This window comes from Pleurodeles waltl, chromosome 7 (assembly GCF_031143425.1).
Source record: "Pleurodeles waltl isolate 20211129_DDA chromosome 7, aPleWal1.hap1.20221129, whole genome shotgun sequence".
Lineage (NCBI taxonomy): Eukaryota > Metazoa > Chordata > Amphibia > Caudata > Salamandridae > Pleurodeles > Pleurodeles waltl.
The window spans coordinates 1,267,361,475-1,267,380,917 of record NC_090446.1 but is presented as its reverse complement, the minus strand read 5'-3'; the positions used below and the strand labels follow the sequence as shown (position 1 = coordinate 1,267,380,917).

At 44.2% G+C, this 19,443-nt stretch overlaps 1 protein-coding gene across 3 annotated transcripts in view; it reads right to left on the bottom strand.

The window, feature by feature from the left end:
* LOC138246154 (histo-blood group ABO system transferase 1-like) overlaps nucleotides 1–19,443 on the bottom strand; it is a 576,036-nt gene that overhangs the window by 16,397 nt on the left and 540,196 nt on the right. For all 3 annotated transcript variants that reach the window (XM_069200435.1, XM_069200437.1, XM_069200436.1), the window contains one exon: nucleotides 11,855–11,989. In XM_069200435.1, the coding sequence (XP_069056536.1) occupies nucleotides 11,855–11,989 (135 nt within the window). The remainder of the gene's footprint in view (nucleotides 1–11,854; nucleotides 11,990–19,443) is intronic.

The following is a 19,443-nucleotide window of genomic DNA, read 5'->3' as shown; positions in this document are numbered from 1 at the left end:
TTTCCCAAAAAGAACTAGAGGCTATCACATGACTGCCATCGAGCTGCTGACATTGCATCAATGGCCACATCTAACCTTTTCTAATTCTGAAGGTAGAAATCTTCACCAGGTGAGGATGCCAGAAGCATTCGACTGAGGAGAGACTTTCTCTGGGCACCAATTTCAAATTTCTTTGAACCAAAAGTGTGAAGCTTTACTGGGGCTTTGACCGATAGTAATCCGGACCTGTGGAACAAATCTCAGCCACAACCTTCAGCCTTGCCCCATTGAGGACACTAAGGCCCAGATTTACAAAGATGTCACGCAATGCAGCACAGCACTCAAAGTGGCTGCACTGCATTGCATGGCAGCTAGAGAGCAAGAGAGAATCATATTTATAGCGATATGGCTGTCACCTCACCTCTCCCTAGTGCTATTGCAGTATTGTGCAGTTGAGCGCTACACACATATCTTTTGTGCCATAGTGCAAGCATGTGTGCATGAGTGTAGCATAGGCTTTTTACAAAATACTATCACTAGACAAGTTATAAAACCTTTCCTACTTTGCATGTGTGTTGTACAGTGCAGCACACATGCAAAGTCGAAAAAGGAAGGAGAAAGTAAAACTGTTCTCCTTTTAAAGCCTGCTTTCCAGTAGCCTTATTTTTTGGTGTAAAAGCCTGTCTACTGATGTTAGTGGATAGGTTTTTTTTTTCCAAAAATCATTGGTGGTTGCATGGAAAATCTCATTTGGCACAAATGTAACACCCCCTTGATGCTAAGTAATGCAAAGAAGCTCTTTGTGCTGATTTACATTACTTTTCCTTACAAACAAACACAAATAACAATTTGCATTTGCCTCCATCAGAAGGTAAAACTTTCTGGTGGACCGAACCTAGTCCCTGTGTACGACCTGTGCTCCATTGCGGCCAGCTGTTGCATTTAGCCTTGACCCAGTCTAGCACAACCAGAAATCTGAGGTTTGCACTTTTTGGCACTAGAAACATCTAAAACTTTGAAAAAACATATCTCCAGTTCCCTACATCTGAATTTTGTCATTTTGGTAACTATTAGAATAAAATGTATACAATGTTTATAAATTGAAGATGATTTTTTTATTGTGTTGTGTTTTCTGCCTTTCAACTGTTTTGGTACTGATGAATGCTTTACAAATTTCTCCTAAATTAAAACTATCTGCTCTGTGCAACAGCTAAGGAGTGCTGAGCTCTTTAAGATCTAACTGGACCTACTAAGGAATAGTTGTATACTAATTATTACTTGAAGAGGACCACCATCTCCTTCAACTAATAATGCACTTTCTCACAACGATATATTTGGTAAAGGCAGGTATAATGCATTGCAATAGTTCAGGCACAAGATGAGTATTGCATGAATCAATGTGAACGGAGCATTACATGTAGTAGCAGAAGAATGGATATGCAACCTACAACGCAGAAGAACTTAAAGAAAAGGCTTCGGGCATTTCTCTTCAGTGATTGGCTCTTGGGCAGCATTTTGCAGATATATAAATGCAAGAAGCTGAGGATATTTAGATCTGCTTTAAAAGGAAGCAATGACCTACACAATATTTGGATCAATTTAATTAGGGAACTAATATAGCAGCTCGACTTTAAAGGGGGTGCAGTGGCACCTTGTATCCTGGGACCTACAGTTACGGCCTCAGATGTCACAGTGGAGGAGGTCAGAAATACTTTCTGAAATTAGAATATGGCATATGCCCTAAATGCAGCTTGTGCCAGGGTTTGATAGCTATTTGTAGATTGTAAAATCTGTAACTGTTAGAGGTTCTCCGGCACAAGTTCTCTGGTCCTCGGTGAATCATACCTGTTCAGGCCTGATGTGCCATTGTTTGGCCACAGTGAAGTGCACACATTACGAAGTTCTTGGTGAAAATCTTTTTCATTTTTTAAATTATCCTTTTTTTGGCACTGAATACAGTCATCTGTGAGGGGTATAGCAAAGAAAGCAAATACCTCATTTTCCAATGACAGTTATAAAACATCTATTGACCATTGTGAGGTTCACAGTAGTTTCAACTAACAGTAATATGGCATTGTTGTGCACCACTCTATATTCTAGACTAATTGAGGTGCCATGTTTCAATGAGCAACATTCATAAACCAATTGTACCATTAACAAAACAAATAATCCGCTCTTTGAGGGCTTCTAAAGGGAGGAGATGGTATAATATGGACAAATATTGCCAATTGGAAATGTGACGAGTGGCATTTATTGTGTTAGCACTATGTAGAATCAGGGTGTCTGGAGTGAGGATACACAGGGGCTGCGATATTCACTGTCTTTGGGAGATAGGGTTGTGTATAGGCAGGGAACAGATCATCTAAAAATGTGATTTTGATTGTGTGAGCATCAGCATGGCATTGGGAACTTGCTGACCAAGTATTTATGGGGTCTGGTGTTGTCTTTCCAGATCTCAGACAAGGGTACGCACAACTAATCCCATTTTTTGGCTACAGGGTATTTCTATAAACATCTGGCCTCTTCCCTATGAAGTGCAGTGTTTTCAGTAGACATGGATTTCTTAGCCACAACCCACTGCCTGAAATGGGCACCTAAGGAAGATTTCCAGTGCAGTATGATTATCTTTGCTAATATCAACAATAAGTCTACAAATTGTGGCCCAGCAAATTCTTTCCTAGTTGACCCTCAAACCTGTTATCTTGCCCAAAGTCTAATGCGTTGGTGACCATCCCTAGGTTTGTATCCATGTTGTGCATGTATATTAACTGGTTATCAGCATAAAGTGAAATGATATGCACAATAGCCCAGTTGATATTCCCCAGTCTCTTCCCACCTGCTGCAAGTGCACTGCAAATGACTCAATTGCCAGTGCAAAATGGAGGAGTAAAATGAGGCAGCCCTGTCTGGTGACCCGGAAGGTCAGATATTGCTCTGAGACCACCCTGCCTGTACGGACTTGTACCACTGAAAATGTGTGGAGGATCTCTGCAAATCAATTTAGATTAACAGCTCTTAGATCTTTCAGTTTATGCAGGGGGCTAGTTTATGTACTGAAGGAACAGAATCGGTTAACAGTACGTTTGCTGGCTAGACAATGTACTGGGCAGTGTTATTCTGTAATGTGTAGATTGGAGACTTTACTGTGCGAAAAAAGACAAGGTTAAAATGTAGAAATTAATAAACAGAGTCCAGAGTACTGGGGAAACACCAGAGGAGTATTATCATAAAATACATAATTCAGAGCTTTGAATTAGCATTTTGGTAAGACCACACATTCTGTGATATCCTATGGGCAGACCTAGGGTTACTGATAGATCGACAGTTCTATTACTAAAACTCTCAAATCCAACAACACCTAACTCATCAGTTAAGTTTGGTTCTTCTTGTGATATGATTGCCTACGCGAGGCAGAGGATATGTCAGCAGTCTTACACAGGGTCACGGGTCACTGGTTCAAATCCAACAGTGGTTGTGTGATAATAATTTACTTTTGCGTGGCAGGAAACATAAGGTTCGTAACATACGGTACGCTACACTAAATCATGGACACCCACTGGTGAGATTAAAAAAAAACATGATGTTGATTTGTCCACGAACATAAACTCTGTGCCCTGTGTCTTACCTGAAATAAATTAGTCCGAATGATGTCTCTACAGGCAATGGCCTCTCTTACAGGTTATGCATTGATTATGCACCAGGTTTATTCTACATTCACCTTTGAGGAAAGATAATACATATTTCCTCTGATTTTTTGCTCAAATTATATAATTTAAGTCTATTGGGTACAATTCATTGAGCCCTTTTAACAATTCATTCCTTACTATTGTGCTTAGCAGTGAGGCATCGTATATGAGTAAGTGCTTCCTGGCACTGGAGGGTATTAGGCAGGTTCTGGTGGTGGTTATTGCTTTACTGCTGGCTGTTCCCTCTGCTGATTGTGGCAGTTGCTAAACTGTAAACAAAACTGGTAAGAAAAGAGCAGAAGACAAACTTTCTCACCCTTTGCACCCCACATCGAGAATAGCATCCCAATCAAGACAAGAATAATTCGGCCCTCTTGAAATTTAGAAAGAAACAGAAAGACACAACTCTTTAGAGATCAAAATAAACTATTTTTAGTCACCGTCAGTCTCTTTGTCTCTTTGAATACCATAATAAAGTTCCCTTGGGCTCTTGCTAACTGCTTCATGTTCCGTTGCTCCATTGATGGGTTTACACTATACAAACACTCCTATAAGGAGACACATACTGTGGTACGGCCTCAGCAGTACTAATGGGTCTACTCAGCTGGTAGTATTGTCATTTCATGTTTTCAAGCATATTTGTAAAGCATAAAACGAGCACTTGGGGCACTCAGTGACCGTGTGTAATTAACAGAAAACAAAAGGAACAATAAAAAATAAACACAATATAAGTAACACGCAATGGCAAAACCAACAGTTCTCACCTATGCAAAATCTATTGGCTTTATCAAAGTTTTTTTTTAAAAATATTGTACAGCATGGCTGATAATGTAAAAAAAAGGCACCATGACGCAGTCAGCACTGGCCGCATCACAGCACTTTTTTGTTTACTTTCAACAATGTTGCAGAGCAGCCACGCACCTGTGCAGCATGGCTTAAAAACATTGAAAAGCCTAGTAGAGCTATTTGGCTTTGTCAATGTTTTCTTTGCCAGGTTATACAGCTGCATGACTTCGGTGCAGCACGGTGTAAAGTAAAATAAAACGCTACGATGTGGCCTGTGTTGACCCCGTCATAGCACTTTTTTATTACCTTTAGCCATGCTGATCGGCAGCTTCAGTGCTGTACAAAGTGGCCAAGAAAAATAACAAATCCAAAAGATCTTGCATAGTCAAGACCTATTGGCTTTGCCAGTGGGTTTTTAGACACTAAAGATTGTCGCCAAGCGACAATACATCAGTACTGTAAACCTAAAAATACTACCTTATCATAGGTGTGTAGAGGAATCATAGGCCTTATTTTGTTCCACATGTGATGGCTCCATCTCTGTGCATGCCAGCACCCTGGTTTGCATTTTGCGCGGATCATTCCGCTTGTATCATTCAATTTCAAAAGGGCAGTGCAGGGATTGGTGACATTTTTTTTAAAGTATACCACTGGCTTTCTCTAAGCACAGTGCAGATGTCCTCTCTTGCACTAAGAAGCTAACATGGGATGATAATTTTTTAGTTTCCAGTGGTGTACTCAGTAGATAACGCTCTCTGTACTAATCGGCATTTCTGTGCTGATTCGTGATCACGCCTTGCTGTGAAATCCAGCTCAGGATTAAAGGATGTCAGAATGTCGATGTTCTCTTTTTCCTCTCGTCTCCAAAGTCCTGACAACTGAAGTTTCAGAAGTAGTGTTGCGTGACCTTTTAATCCTGAGGTAATGCAGAGCAAGGGGCCAGATTTAAGAAAAGTGATGCTGCACCCAGTGCAGAACCACTTTTCTTGTGCCCCTTAGCGCCCCCCCCTAATGCCGCTGTTAGACTTTTCATCCTTGGCGTGGTCTCCCTTAACTTATTGCCTCTGTTCCCCAGGTGGTTGATGTGTGCTGGACTCTGACTTTGCTGTTTTTGTTACTCTGGGCACTTTACCACTGCTAACCAGTGCTAAAGTGCAAGTGCTCCTTTACAAAATGTGTATGTGATTGGCTTATCCATGATTGGCATATTTGATTTACTAGTAAGTCCCTAGTAGAGTGCATTAGAGGTGCCAGGGTCTATAAATCAAATGCTACTAGTGGGCCTGCAGCACTGGTTGTGCCACCCACATAAGTATCTCTCTAATCATGTCTCAGACCTGCCACTGCAGTATCTGTGTGTGCAGTTTTAACTGTAAATTCCACTTGGCAAGTGCACCCACTTGCCAGACCTAAACCTTCCCTTTTCTTACATGTAAGGCGCCCCTAACGTAGGCCCTCGGTAGCCCCCAGGACAGGGTGCACTGTATGGTTAAGGTAGGACATATAGTAATGTGTTTTATATGTCCTGACAGTGAAATATTGCTAAATTCGTTTTTCACTGTTGCAAGGCCTGTCCCTCTCATAGGTTAACATGGGAGCTACCTTTAAATCTGATTAAAGTGTAGATTCTCTTTGGGAGCAGATGGACATGTGGAGTTTGGGGACTCTGAGCTCACAATTTAAAAATACATCTTTTAGTAAAGTTGATTTTAGGATTGTGTGTTTGAAAATGCCACTTTTAGAAAGTGAGCATTTTCTTGCTTATACCATTTCTGTGACTGCCTGTTTGTGGATTCCCTGTCTGGGTCATTTTGACAGTTGGGCTGGTTGCACCTCACACTAGACAGTGACACAAAGGGAGCTGGGGTGTTGCCTGCATATCCTGATGAGCCATCTGCTCTTGGAGGGAGGGGAGAGTGGTCACTCACACCTGAAAGGGCTGTGCCTGCCCTCACACAATGAGGTCTCCAACTCCATGGTGAGTGTCTGTGTCTGGCTTGGGCAAGGCAGGATTTCACAATCAAGAGAGACTTTGCTTTGAAGTAGGCCTACTTCAAAGGAGAAAATGGGTATAAGAAGGGCACCCAAACCCACAGACTTTAGAACACTTCTGGAAACAAGAGGAACCTCTGCCTGGAGAAGAGTTGAAGAGCTGAGGAAGAAGAGCTGCCTTGTCTGTGACTGTGCTTTGTGGTGCTATCCTGCAGTTGCTGCTTCTGCCAGAGAAAGAGGGCAAAGACTGGACTTTGTGTGCCTTCCATCTTGAGAAGAAATCTCCAAGGGCTTGATTTAGAGCTTGCCTCCTGTTGTTTGAAGTCTCAGGGACAGCAAAGACTTCTCTCTGCCAGCACCTGGAGTCTCTGGAGAGACTCCTACTCTGCCCTGTGGAAATCCACGCACAGAGCGCCATATGGGGAAAAGATCGATGAGACTCCGATCTGCGGCTGAAGAAATGACGCACCGCTGGCTCCGCGGCTTAAAATCGACGCTCGCCGAAAACGCGACCGAAGAATTGACCCACGGAGCTGGAGAAACGAAGTGCAGCATCGCTGACCGAGGCTGGGAGATCGCAACCCACCCTGCGTGGTTTTCGGATCATGGTGCAGCTGGTTTTCCGACGTAAACACCGCTGGGCATGTAAAAACAACGCAAGGCCTGCCCGTACCCAAGAGTGCTTACCGGATTGACGCATCGCTCTCCTGCGGAGAGAAGAAACAACGCACCCGACCCGGCGAAAGGAGAAACGACGCAAGGTCCCACTCGTGAGTGAAATCAACGCATTGCAAGCCCTTTTTGATGCACACTCGCCCGTGCTGGGTTATTTTTGATGAATCCAAGGTACATTCTCATGCTAACAGTGCTAGTGTGTGTTTTAAACTACATAAAGACTCTTTTTTCTTTTTAATTGATAACTTGACTTGTGTATGGTGGATTTTTGTCGTTTTGGTCTTGTTTTGTTTAGATAAATATTTTCTATTTTTCTAAACCTGTGTTGTGTCATTTTGTAATGTTTTTATTAAGTTACTGTCTGTGTTGGTACAAATACTTTACAAATAGCACGCTGAAGTTAAGCCTACTCCTTGTGCGAAGCTACTAAGAGGGTAAGCAGGGTTTAGCTGAGGGTGATTCTCTTTTACCCTGACTAGAGTGAGGGTCCTTGCTTGGACAGGGGGTAACCTGACTGCCAACCAAAGACCCCATTTCTAACAGCCACCATGTGTGCGATGTATCTAAGATATGGTGCACCATGGCAATAGTTAAGGAACCAGCATCAGAATTGTTGATGCTATTTCGGAGCTTTACAGGAATAGCACCACAAATGTTGATGCTAATCTTGCAGAGCCCATTGAGGCCCATTGTAAATAATGGTGTGGCTCCTTTTAACGCCTGGGGTAAGGAAGCCTCTTTCTAGCCTTGTTACCCTCACTTTTGGCCTGTTTGTGAGTATTTGTCAGGGTGTTTTTACTGTCTCACTGGGATCCTGCTAGCCAGGGCCCGGTGCTCATAGTGAAGACCCTATGTTATCAGTATGTTTGATATGGGTCACTGGGATCCTGCTAGCCAAGACCCCAGTGCTCATAAGTATGTGGCCTATATGTGTTCCCTGTGTGGTGCCTAACTGTATTACTGAGGATCTGCTAATCAGAACCTGAGTGTTTATGCTCTATCTGCTTTTAAAATTGTCACTGCAGGCTAGTGACTAATTTTACCAATTGTCATTGCCACACTGGAACGCCCTTATAATTCCCGAGTATATGGTACCTAGGTACCCAGGGTATTGGGGTTCCAGGAGATCCCTATGGGCTGCGGCATTTCTTTTGCCACCCATAGGGAGCTCAGACAATTCTTACACAGGACTGCCACTGCAGCCTGAGTGAAATAACATCCACGTTATTTCACAGCCATCTTACACTGCACTTAAGTAACTTATAAGTCACCTATATGTCTAACCCTCACTTGGTGAAGGCTAGGTGCAAAGTTACTTAGTGTGTGGGCACCCTGGCACTAGCCAAGGTGCCCCCACATTGTTCAGGGCAAATTCCCTGGACTTTGTGAGTGTGGGGACACCATTACATGCGTGCACTACATACAGGTCAATACCTATATGTAGGGTCACAATGGTAACTCCGAACATGGCCATGTAACATGTCTATGATCATGCAATTGTCACCCAATACCAATCTGGTATTGGGGTGACAATTCCATGCATCCCCGGGTCCCTAGTATAGAGCCCGGGTACTGCCAAACTAACTTTCCGGGGTCTCCACTGCAGCTACTGCTGCTTCCAACCCCTCAGACAGGTTTGTGCCCCCCTGAGGCCTGGGCAGCCCAGCCCCAGGAAGGCAGAACAAAGGATTTCCTATGAGAGAGGGTGTTACACCCTCTCCCTTTGGAAATAGCTGTAAAGGGCATGGGAAGAGTAGCCTCTCCTGGCCTCTGGAAATGCTTTGAAGGGCACAGATGGTGCCCCCCTTGCATTAGCCAGTCTACACCGGTTCAGGGATCCCCCCAGCCCTGCTCTGGTGCAAAACTGGACAAAGGACAGGGGAGTGACCGCTCCCCTGACCAGCACCTCCCAGGGGAGGTGCCCAGAGCTCCTCCAGTGTGTCTCAGACCTCTGCCATCTTGGATGCAGAGGTGTGAGGGCACAATGGACAGCTATGAGTGGCCAGTGCCAGCAGGTGATGTCAGAGACCCCTCCTGATAGGTGCTTACCTTTCTCTGTGGCCAATCCTCCTCTGAGGGCTATTTAGGGTCTCTCCTGTGGGTATCTCACCAGATAACGAATGCAAGAGCTCACCAGAGTTCCTCTGTACTTCCCTCTTCGACTTCTGCCAAGGATTGACTGCTGACTGCTCCAGGACGCCTGCATAACCGCAACAAAGTAGCAAGAAGACTACCAGCAACATTGTAGCGCCTCATCCTGCCGGCTTTCTCGACTGTTTCCTGGTGGTGCATGCTCTGAGGGCTGTCTGTCTTCACTCTGCACTGGAAACAAGAAAGAAATCTCCTGTGGGTCGACGGAATCTTCCCCCTGCTAACGCAGGCACCAAACTTCTGCATCACCGGTCCTCTGGGTCCCCTCTCATCCTGACGAGCGTGGTCTCTGGGACACAGGAGCTGGGTCCAAGTGTCTTCGACAGTCCAGTGGCCCTTCTGTCCAAATTTGGTGGAGGTAAGTCCTTGCCTCCACACGCCAGACAGTAATCCTGTGTATTGCGTGAACTGCAGCTGCTCGGGCTTCTGTGCACTTTTGCAAGACTTTCCTTTGTGCACAGCCTAGCCCAGGTCCCCAGCACTCTGTCCTGCATTGCCCAACTCGCTGAGTTGGACTCCGACGTCGTGGGACCCTCTTTTGTTGTTCTGAGTTGACCGCTGTCCTCAGATCTTCTAAGTGCCTGTTCAGGTGCTTCTGTGGGTGCTGCCTGCTTTTGTGTGGGCTCTCTGTGTTGCTGAGCGCCCCCTCTGTCTCCTCCTCCAAGGGGTGACCTCCTGATCCTTCCTGGGCCCTGGCAGCACCTAAAATCCTCAACCAAGACTCTTGCAGCTAGCAAGGCTTGTTTACAGTCTTTCTGCGTGGAAACAACTCTGCAGCCTTCAGGACATCTTTTGACCAAAGGAGAAGTTCCTGGCACCTTCTGTTGTTGCAGAATCTTCAGCTTCTTCCATCCAGAGGCAGCCCTTTTGCACCTTCATCCAGGGTTTAGTGGGCTCCTGCCCCTCCGGACACTTGCATGACTCTTGGACTTGGTCCCCTTCCTTTACAGGTCCTCAGGTCCAGGAATCCGTCTTCAGTGTTTTGCAGTCAGTTGTTGTCCTTGCAGAATCCCCTATCTCGACTTTACTGTCTTTCTGGGGTAGTAGGGTAACTTTACTCCTACTTTTCAGGGTCTTGGGGTGGGGTATCTTGGACACCCTTAGTGTTTTCTTACACTCCCAGTGACCCTCTACACACTACACTAGGCCTGGGGTCCATTTGTGGTTCGCATTCAACTTTTGGAGTATATGGTTTGTGTTGCCCCTAGGCCTATTTCTCCCTATTGCATTCTATTGTGATTCTACATTGTTTGCACTACTTTTCTAACTGTTACTTACCTGATTTTGGTTTGTGTATATATATTTTGTGAATATTACTTACCTCCTAAGGGAGTATATCCTCTGAGATACTTTTGGCATATTGTCACTAAAATATAGTACCTTTATTTTTAGTAACTCTGAGTATTGTGTTTTCTTATGATATGGTGCTATATGATATAAGTGGTATAGTAGGAGCTTTGCATGTCTCCTAGTTCAGCCTAAGCTGCTCTGCTATAGCTACCTCTATCACCCTAAGCTGCTAGAACACCTCTAATCTACTAATAAGGGATAACTGGACCTGGCACAAGGTGTAAGTACCACAAGGTACCCACTATAAGCCAGGCCAGCCTCCTACAATGCCTGCCCTAGCAGCCGTTAAAAGTGCCAAAAAAAAAGAAGCAAAAAAATCTCTAGGATTTGTTTGCGCATTTCTTCTGCCCCCCACCCTCCAACGGGGGAACGCCTCCCTTGCATACTTTATGCCTGGCGCAGCCATAATGTGGTTTAAAGGTTTACAAAGTGGCGCAATGCATGCATTGCGCCACTTTTTAAATTTGGCATGGCCATTTTGGCCACGTTGCGACACATTAGCATAAAAAAATGACGCTAATGTGGCATAAAGGAGGCACTAGGGCTCTTAAATCTGCCCCAAAGTGTGATGAAATCTCCCTTAAATACTACATGAATTGTACTTATCGTAAAATGCATGCTTATGTTTTATTGAAATAATGTTCTTTAATGCTGACAGCTTCTGATGAGGCTGCATGTTTTTGTGAATCCCAGTACATTTTCTCTTTTCCTGAAGAAATAGCACCTTAATCACAGCGAGTACAGTGGACGCAGACTAATTAAGTTAAATCAATCTGTACTTTGTCCATGATACATACAAAGTTATGCCTCGCAGGCACTACTAAATTAGAAGGCAGCAAATAGAGGAGACAATGATGCCGAAAAATGGTGAGGCAATGGGCGGGCTAAAAGCCCCTTTTTTGAGATTTTTCTTTTTAGACACAATAGATTGTCACCAAGCGACAGCGCATGCCCTCTGCCTGCAGGCAAGACCAAAAAACAGGAAATCCAGCAGGCATTTTTTTTGCCATGGCCTGTGTAAAATGGGCAGTAACATTATATTCAGTGCATGTAGGAGGGAAGGTACAAATAAAAGATCTCAGACGTTTCTGATAGGTGCTGTCTAATAGTTCTTTAGGAAGTCATGGACAACAAGCCCAGTGTCTGCGTGTTATTAAATGCATTCATAATTACCTACTTTAGTAAATCATCACACAAGTATCAAATTTACCAATTTCTGAGGGATAAATTCCTACCCGCCAAGAGCAAAAACAGTGACACCTATTGTATGGTTTTTTCTCTCAAACTCCCAGTTCAGAATGTCTCTGTCGAATGTCCCAGTCCAGACTACAGGAGCCAGCCAGGGAGTGACCGTCATCACTTCGGTGCTTCTGAAAGAGTAATAGAGTGAGATTAGAGCAATGCGCTGCAAGGTCACTTTGCCTTTTAAAAACATCTTCTGCATTCCGGATTTCATTACATTAAAATCACATCCTCCAACCTCTACTCGTTTTCTCAGCTTATAGGACCACAAATCAGTGCTACACAATGCTTACAGTCCTGACACGTCTTTTACACACCGATGTATTCCAAAGTGTGGTTTAACTGGGTCTCACCCAATAATGCAACTCTCATATTGCATTCATTTTTTAAAGTAAAGGTTGTTGGAGTGTGACTTTTAAAATCAATATTAACATGAAAAGCTTGCTATATTATGTGTAATGAAACGGCATAGAAATTGTGTTAACCTAGAAAATAATACATGCGTTTGAAATGTGCCCACAGGGAGTGGCCATCAATGCATACGATGATTAATGAAACTGATTAATGATGAATTAATAATGTACTAATGTATGAATTTGTATTAGCATTAAGAGTTATGCATTCGGTTTTGCTAAATTAATCCCTAGGCCTTAGTTAGCGAGGGTCTGGGCCTAGCTGCCTGGTCTCATATTAACTGTGTCTTTCTAACGTGCAATGTGCTGCTTTTCTGAAGGACACTAAGCTGTACTTTTCCAGGAGCTAGAGATGTGTGTGTAGCCGTAGTAAATTCTTTCTCATGGGACCGACTTGCTCAAGGAGACATTCTTGCCGAATGCAACAGTGTAATTCGCAACAGGTGCAAGGCCGCCTGGACTAGGAGAAAACAATGGAACTACTGACTGGAGCGTAAAGTGTAACTTTTCTTACCTGACATTCCACCCGATGAAGACGTCAATCACAGGAGCTGCAGGAGACTGCATGAGAACTGTGCTAGGTGAAAATTCTAGTAAGGTGTGTAGAGAATTGTCTTTTTGCCTTTTCTTTCTAGGTACCAACTGCTCTTTTGATAGAGGCCATAGTTAGATGTTTTCCAAATTTGTGTTTGCTAAATTGTTTAGCATGAAGCCCAAACTGCTAATGCTAATTCGAGGTTAGTTAAGAAGTTCACTAATATCGGATGCAAATAGACAAATGACTAAAATTATTGCTTTGTTGAATGATGTACTAATGAAACTCTGCTAAAATTGGTTCACATTAATGACGTGCTCTGTTCTAAATGTTTATGATCTATGCTTTGATTAAGTTTTGCTCTTATTGCCAAGTTATAGTGGTTTTGACGTGCTTGTTGATATTGAAACTAATAAATATGATATTAGATTGTAACAAATAGGGAATAAATATCATAACACTTAACTAGATTTGTGTGGTTATTCATGGCTGAAAGGTCTTGGTGCGTTCGCTTTATTGATCTTTATTGAATGTTATTGATTAGCTTAATGATTAGGTATTGTGAATATTGATGGAGTCATTGACATGTTGATTGCGATGCCAAAAAGATATCTCGTTCTGGGAAGTCTCCAAACATGTTCAAAAGGTTCATTGGCTTAGACGTGTCTCCTTGTAAGTTTACTTATCAAGGTTCTAATGCGTTATCAGTTTTGGTAGCAGAGGTAAATGGTTTGGCCCTTTGGGACCCCCGGACGAGGGACCATTGTTTGAAAATTGTTTTAAAATGATGCAAATTGGAGAGATGATGTGTGCATAAGTCCCGAATGACTTTCCTGGAATCTTGGAGCTTGCCGAAGTAAGTTTGGGTATGTTCTCAGCGTTCTAGTGATAGTGTGAATGAAATAGGTTTTGCGCTTTCATAACTTATGCATACCACAGGTGAATTGTGAGGTTTGTGAGAATTTTAGGCCAGGTGATGTTTTAGTAGGAGTGTGCGTACTCCGCAGTATGAGAGTAGGGAAGTCGTTGAACTTCATGTGAGTGTGGCGCTTTGTGCTTAAACATTGTCCACGTGGTTGTTGGTGATGTATGGGCCGTGCGTGGTCTTCGACTCCGGAGTATATTGATAAGTGTATGAGACACTTGGTTTATGTTGTAATTTGCGCAGTTTAATAGGTCAATCAGGCGTGGTTGACGAGTCGAGTTTGAGTCAATATGAGTGAATGAAAACTTTGATGGCGATTTGGTGAGTTCTAAAGTGCACTAGGACTACGCATTGACAAGTCGAGAGTAGAATTTGCGGGTCAAATTTTGCTTGCGAGTGCGGGATCTGAGAAGGAGAGAGTAGCAGCCGAGGCTAAGCAAAATCTCTGTAAAGTTCTGAAGCGATTGTGTTACCCTTCCTGTAGTAAACCGGCAAATTTGAGTTTTTATAGAGCTCGCAATATATTGCATTAGTTTCTGTGTGAGTTGGAAGTGAGGGAGACAAGCCGCAAGACTTTGTCAGCCGCAGTGTGTGAGTGTGACGTCATTGGAGCCGCGCTGGGATAGGTTGGTTAGTGAGAAGGGTTGCGCACGTATTGGCAGCCGTCTGTGAGAGGCAATTGGTTGAGAAGGTGAGCAAAGAGAGTTCTGGGAATTAAAGTCACTTCCTGATTTGATTGTTAGCAAAATAAAAGATGGAAACATGAAGTTTTTCAAGGCTTTAAGGAGCACTTTGAGGGGGAGATGTGTACATTACCGCGAGTGTAGGGGAGCCTACACCACCAGCGGATACGCCGGCTTATGCCGTAATGGAGGAGAGGGGAGTCACGCCATGTCTTTGGCTAAAGCAATGGTGCAAAACGACAGAGAAAGAAGGGTGTTTGGTGTTTCCGGAGCACGGAACGTGCAATATAAGGATTTTGGAAAATTTGCGGAGGGTGTTAAATGAGCTAAAGCCACCTCCGAGGCCAGCACAGTTTGAGGCGCTAGCAATTTGGGAACTGATGGCAATACAACAGCAGCAACAGAAGTTTGAGAGGAGAATGAGGAAAGCAGAAAAGACACTAGCGGAGGCTAGGTGGGATAGCGCACAGAGGGTTTGGAGGAGAGAAACAACAGACAGAGTTAGGATGTTTCCAGCAATAACTCAATAAGGTGAAACCCAAGGAGGGAAAGCCACTTGTAAGACTGACAAGGGTTCTAGCAAAGAAAAGGAGACTAAGAAGTCCTGGGCAGAGGCAGATGACTCAGATGATGAGTTCCTTAATCAGTTTTACTAAATGACCGACCACCGTCATATGCCCTAGATGACAATAGACCAAGTACTAGTGCAGGTCCTATAAATTTGACTCAAAACAAGGGGACAACAAATACGGTACAGGTTAATACTGTTGCAACACCAGTTCCGGTGCAGAATAGTGTTAGTGTGTCTACTGCTCCAGAGATACAAACCCAGCTGCAGCCACCACAGGTTCAGAGACTTTACCCTGAGGTCCCAATACTAGAGACTACTACAAATTTGATGGTGCCGTCTGATCTGGCATATACGAGACCAAAGCTGATACAGACTGAGCCAACTCCACTTTTACTGCCCCAGGTACAGCAACAGATGGTTCCAAATTATCCTTCGGTCACAGGACCGCAGTCAGCCATGGCACCAGTTATGAACCAGAATATGGGAGTTAATGCTCCACAGGTTTTGGGAAGTAGGAAGACACCAGCTGCCATATCCTTGTCCATTACAGTTGGTCCACCAGTACTATTGTATGCGCAGGCGAAGCCTAGTGTATGTGATCAGGGAGTAATGACCCAAGAGATGACAAGAGGAGGGTTCGTAGGGAGCTCTCAAGGGAAGACTCCAGTGGAGCCGACATTCGAAAGATCTAGGTCCTTGTTAGACTTCAGTCCGATTGGGGCTCCTCCAGATACCATGAGACAATCAGGTTTTGGACTGCTAACACCGCAGATCTCAAGTGCGAACATGCCACAAACACCGATAATGCATGCTGGGAATATCTCCTTACAGGGTTTAACTGTGCAACAACTGAATGAATGGTTAGACAAGTTACATTCACCACAGACCACTCCTGCGACAGCAGAGCAGTCGGAAAGAGAAGAGTACCTGAATTTTGTGAGGTTGGGCATGGATGCAAATGAACTAGTTGAAGGGAGCATGGGAGTGAACAGTTATATACTGAAGCAGAATTGAGGTAGTTGTGCCCAAAAATAACCAAAGAAGTGAGCAGGGTGCACCAGAGGTTGGCGAATCTGGCAGATAAATACGGCATAGATTTAGACAACACTAAACATCTGAAGAGAAGTTACAGGCTAGACTTTGAGCCTAAGGATTTTGAACACATGAGGCCTACTGGGATGAAGGCACACCTTAAAGAGATACTGCAGAGTGCGCAAGTTTGAGGAGCCTTAGAGAAATGGGAAGGCAGATGGGCAAAGAAAAGAGATAAAAGGAAGACTGACGGCCTAGAGCAACAGGCGAAAGCCATGCCGGATACCGGTCCAATAAAGATGTTACCAATGAGAGAAACAGCCGGAGGGGTTCTTGTCCGTGTACCGTGGACCAGAGATGATATTCTGTCATTCACAAATGTTTTCCCCAAGCTGAGAGAGAAGCCAATAGAATGGTATCAGCAGATGGATAGGTTTGTGAAGCTTGCAAAATGTCTTTGGGAAGACCTAAATACTTTCTTTGAGATTATAGTTCCAGCTGATCTGTGGCTTGAGTGCAAGAGAAGTGTGGATTGGCCGGCTGTAGAACTGGCAAGGGATAGAGTCACAGGACCACCGTCTCCCGAGGTGATGAAGTACTACTATAAGGTGATTGAGTTCCTGAAACAGAGGATTTCGCCGCAGAATATTGATTGGCAAAAGATTGATTGAACGGCGCAGGAGGCCAAAGAGTCAATACATGCCTACTATGAGAGGTTGTTGAAGGCGTACAAGCACTACAGCGGTACAGAGGGTATAGAGGCGAAGGACATGAATCACCTTGTGTTCAGATTTGTTGAGAGATTGAGACCTGAGATTAGTCAGATGATCACTTGATCTGCTGGCAAGCAAAGCCAATTGACGAGGTGTTGCAATATGCGAAGTACTGTAGTGATGAAATTGAGTTGAAGCAGAGAAAGTTGAAGGAGAAAGTGATGGTGATGCAAATTAAGGCAGCACAGTCAGGGATGCAGGGAGGTTGCATACAGCAGATGGTGCAATAGCCACAAGGAAAACGGGATGTTTCAGGCGCAAGTAAGGTGCAGAGGTCGAGGAGGTTTTGTGAACCGTGGTCCAGATCTGAATACCATAGTGGTTCAGAACGATGTGCAGGGGATGAAGAAGGAGTTACCTTTTCATGTTTGCGGGGGCTTTGGACACTGGAAACGGGAGTGCCCGATGATGGTGCAGGAGGGTGTTGTTCAACAAAGCAATGATGTCAATGCATTTCAAAACATTAAAGGACCAAGGTTGAGAGGTTCTAATCCGAACTTTTAGTATAACATGGTTCAGATGCAGGGTCTTCAACCCATACAAAAAGTACAGATGCCACGTGTACAATCGATGCAGATGCAGCAAATGCAACAGTAGGTTCCTATGGCACCTAGACAGCAAATACAATTGCCCAATTGGAACAGCAACAGGTGATGCTTCCTCAACAGGTCACAGGTCAAAGAATGAGTCAAAATAACACAGTACAACAGTTCCCATTGCGTGGTGAGAATGGAATAAATGATGAATGGTCGGGTGAAAGTTCAGAGAGTGAGGAGTGTTGGCTTGCAGCGTCCCTAGAAGTAGATCAGAGAGAGCCCTATGTTCAGGGAAAGATAATGGGTCACAAGGTTTCATACTTGGTTGACACAGGAGCTCCACGCTCCACGGTCAGAAGTGCAGATGTTCCAAAGTTGCCTCTTTCGGGACGTACAGTCAAGGTCGTAGGAGTGGCAAATCAACTCCTGACTAACCCGATCACAGATCCAGTTCGGGTTGAGCTTGGTACTTTTCAGGGATTGCACAGGTTTGTGGTTTACGATTCGAGTCCCGTGTCCCTACTGGGAAGAGACTTACTGTGCAAGACAAGGAGTTTGATCACCTGTTCCACTGAGGGAATTGAGGTGCAGACAATCAGTGACGATGAAGGAGATGAGGAGAAGATTTCAGAGCCTGAAACGGAGACCACAGATGAGGAGTATCCTCTGATTAATTTCTTCCCAATGTTCACAGTGACTGATCTGCCAGCAGACTTGCAGGGGACAGTCAAAGAGAAGGTGTGGGACTTGACAGGGAAAGAAGTAGGACTGATAAAAGGAGTGGAACCAGTCAAAGTCAGTGTGAAGCCAAATGCTGTGTTCCCCCAGGTACCGCAGTGCCACATGGCGCAAGATGTCCTTATAAAGGTGGCACCGTTAGTTGCAGACTTTGTGAAACAGGGAATTTTGAAAGAGGTGATGAGCAGTCCATGTAATTCACCAAAAATGGGATTGAGAAAGCCTTGGGGGAAGGTCCGCATTGTCCAAGACTTGAGAAAGATCAATGACATAGTGGTGAAATGTTGCCCAGTCGTGCCAAATCCAGCTGTGATTATGTTTCAAGTTCCATGTGATGCAGAGTGGTTCACAGTAGTTGACTTGTCCCACGCGTTCTTTTCTGTGCCTCTTCATTCCAGCCAATTTCTTTTCAGTTTAAAATTCCTGGATAAGGTTTACAATTAGTGTCGAATTCCTCAAGGGTTTTTGGAATCACCTTCCATATTCAATCAGATACTGAAGAAGGATTTGGAGTCATTGGAATTGCCTTTTCAATCGACTCTAGTGCAGTACATTGATAATTTGTTGATCGCTTCCAAAATGAAGGATGACTGTAAGTATGATTAGATTCCCTTATTGAACAACGGGCACAAGGTGTCCCCAAAAAAACTACAATACTGCCAGAAGGAGGTGAAGTATCTGGGTCATCAAATTGAGAAAGGGTCGAGGAAGTTGTCCAGGGAAAGAGTGACTGCCCTGCTACAGATGAATTCCCCAACGACACGGAGAGATGTTAGGATGTTTCTGGGAATGGTGGGCTACTGTTGTCAGTGGATCCCAAATTTCTCAGTCATCTCCAAGTCATTGGTGAGTCTGACGGTTAAGGATGGACCAGATGTCATAGTACTGCCAGAAAAAGAAATTAAGGCGTTTACTGAGCTAAGAGAGTGTATGTGCAGGGCTCCAGCTGTAGGTATGCCTGATTACACAAAGCCTTTTGTTCTGTTTTGTCATGAACGTGATGCTTGTTCTTTGTCTGTCCTGACACAGGTCCATGGAGGTGTAAACCGACCAGTACCATATTTTTCAGCTACTTTCAACCCAGTTGCAGCAGCCTTACCAGGTTGTCTGCGTGCAGTAGCAGCAGTTGGTCAGAGCCTCACACAGTGTGAAGGCATAGTGATGGGAAATCCTTTAACAGTCATGGTCCCTCACTCAATTGAGATCTTGCTAACCCGTACAAAAATGCAACACATGACAAATGCAAGACTGACAAAATATGAAACGATTATATTGAGGTCACCAAATGTAACGTTGAAAAGATGTACAGTGCTGAACCCGGCAACTTTGCTTCCAAATGAAAATACAGAAGTTGAAGATGCTGAAGATGTAGAACA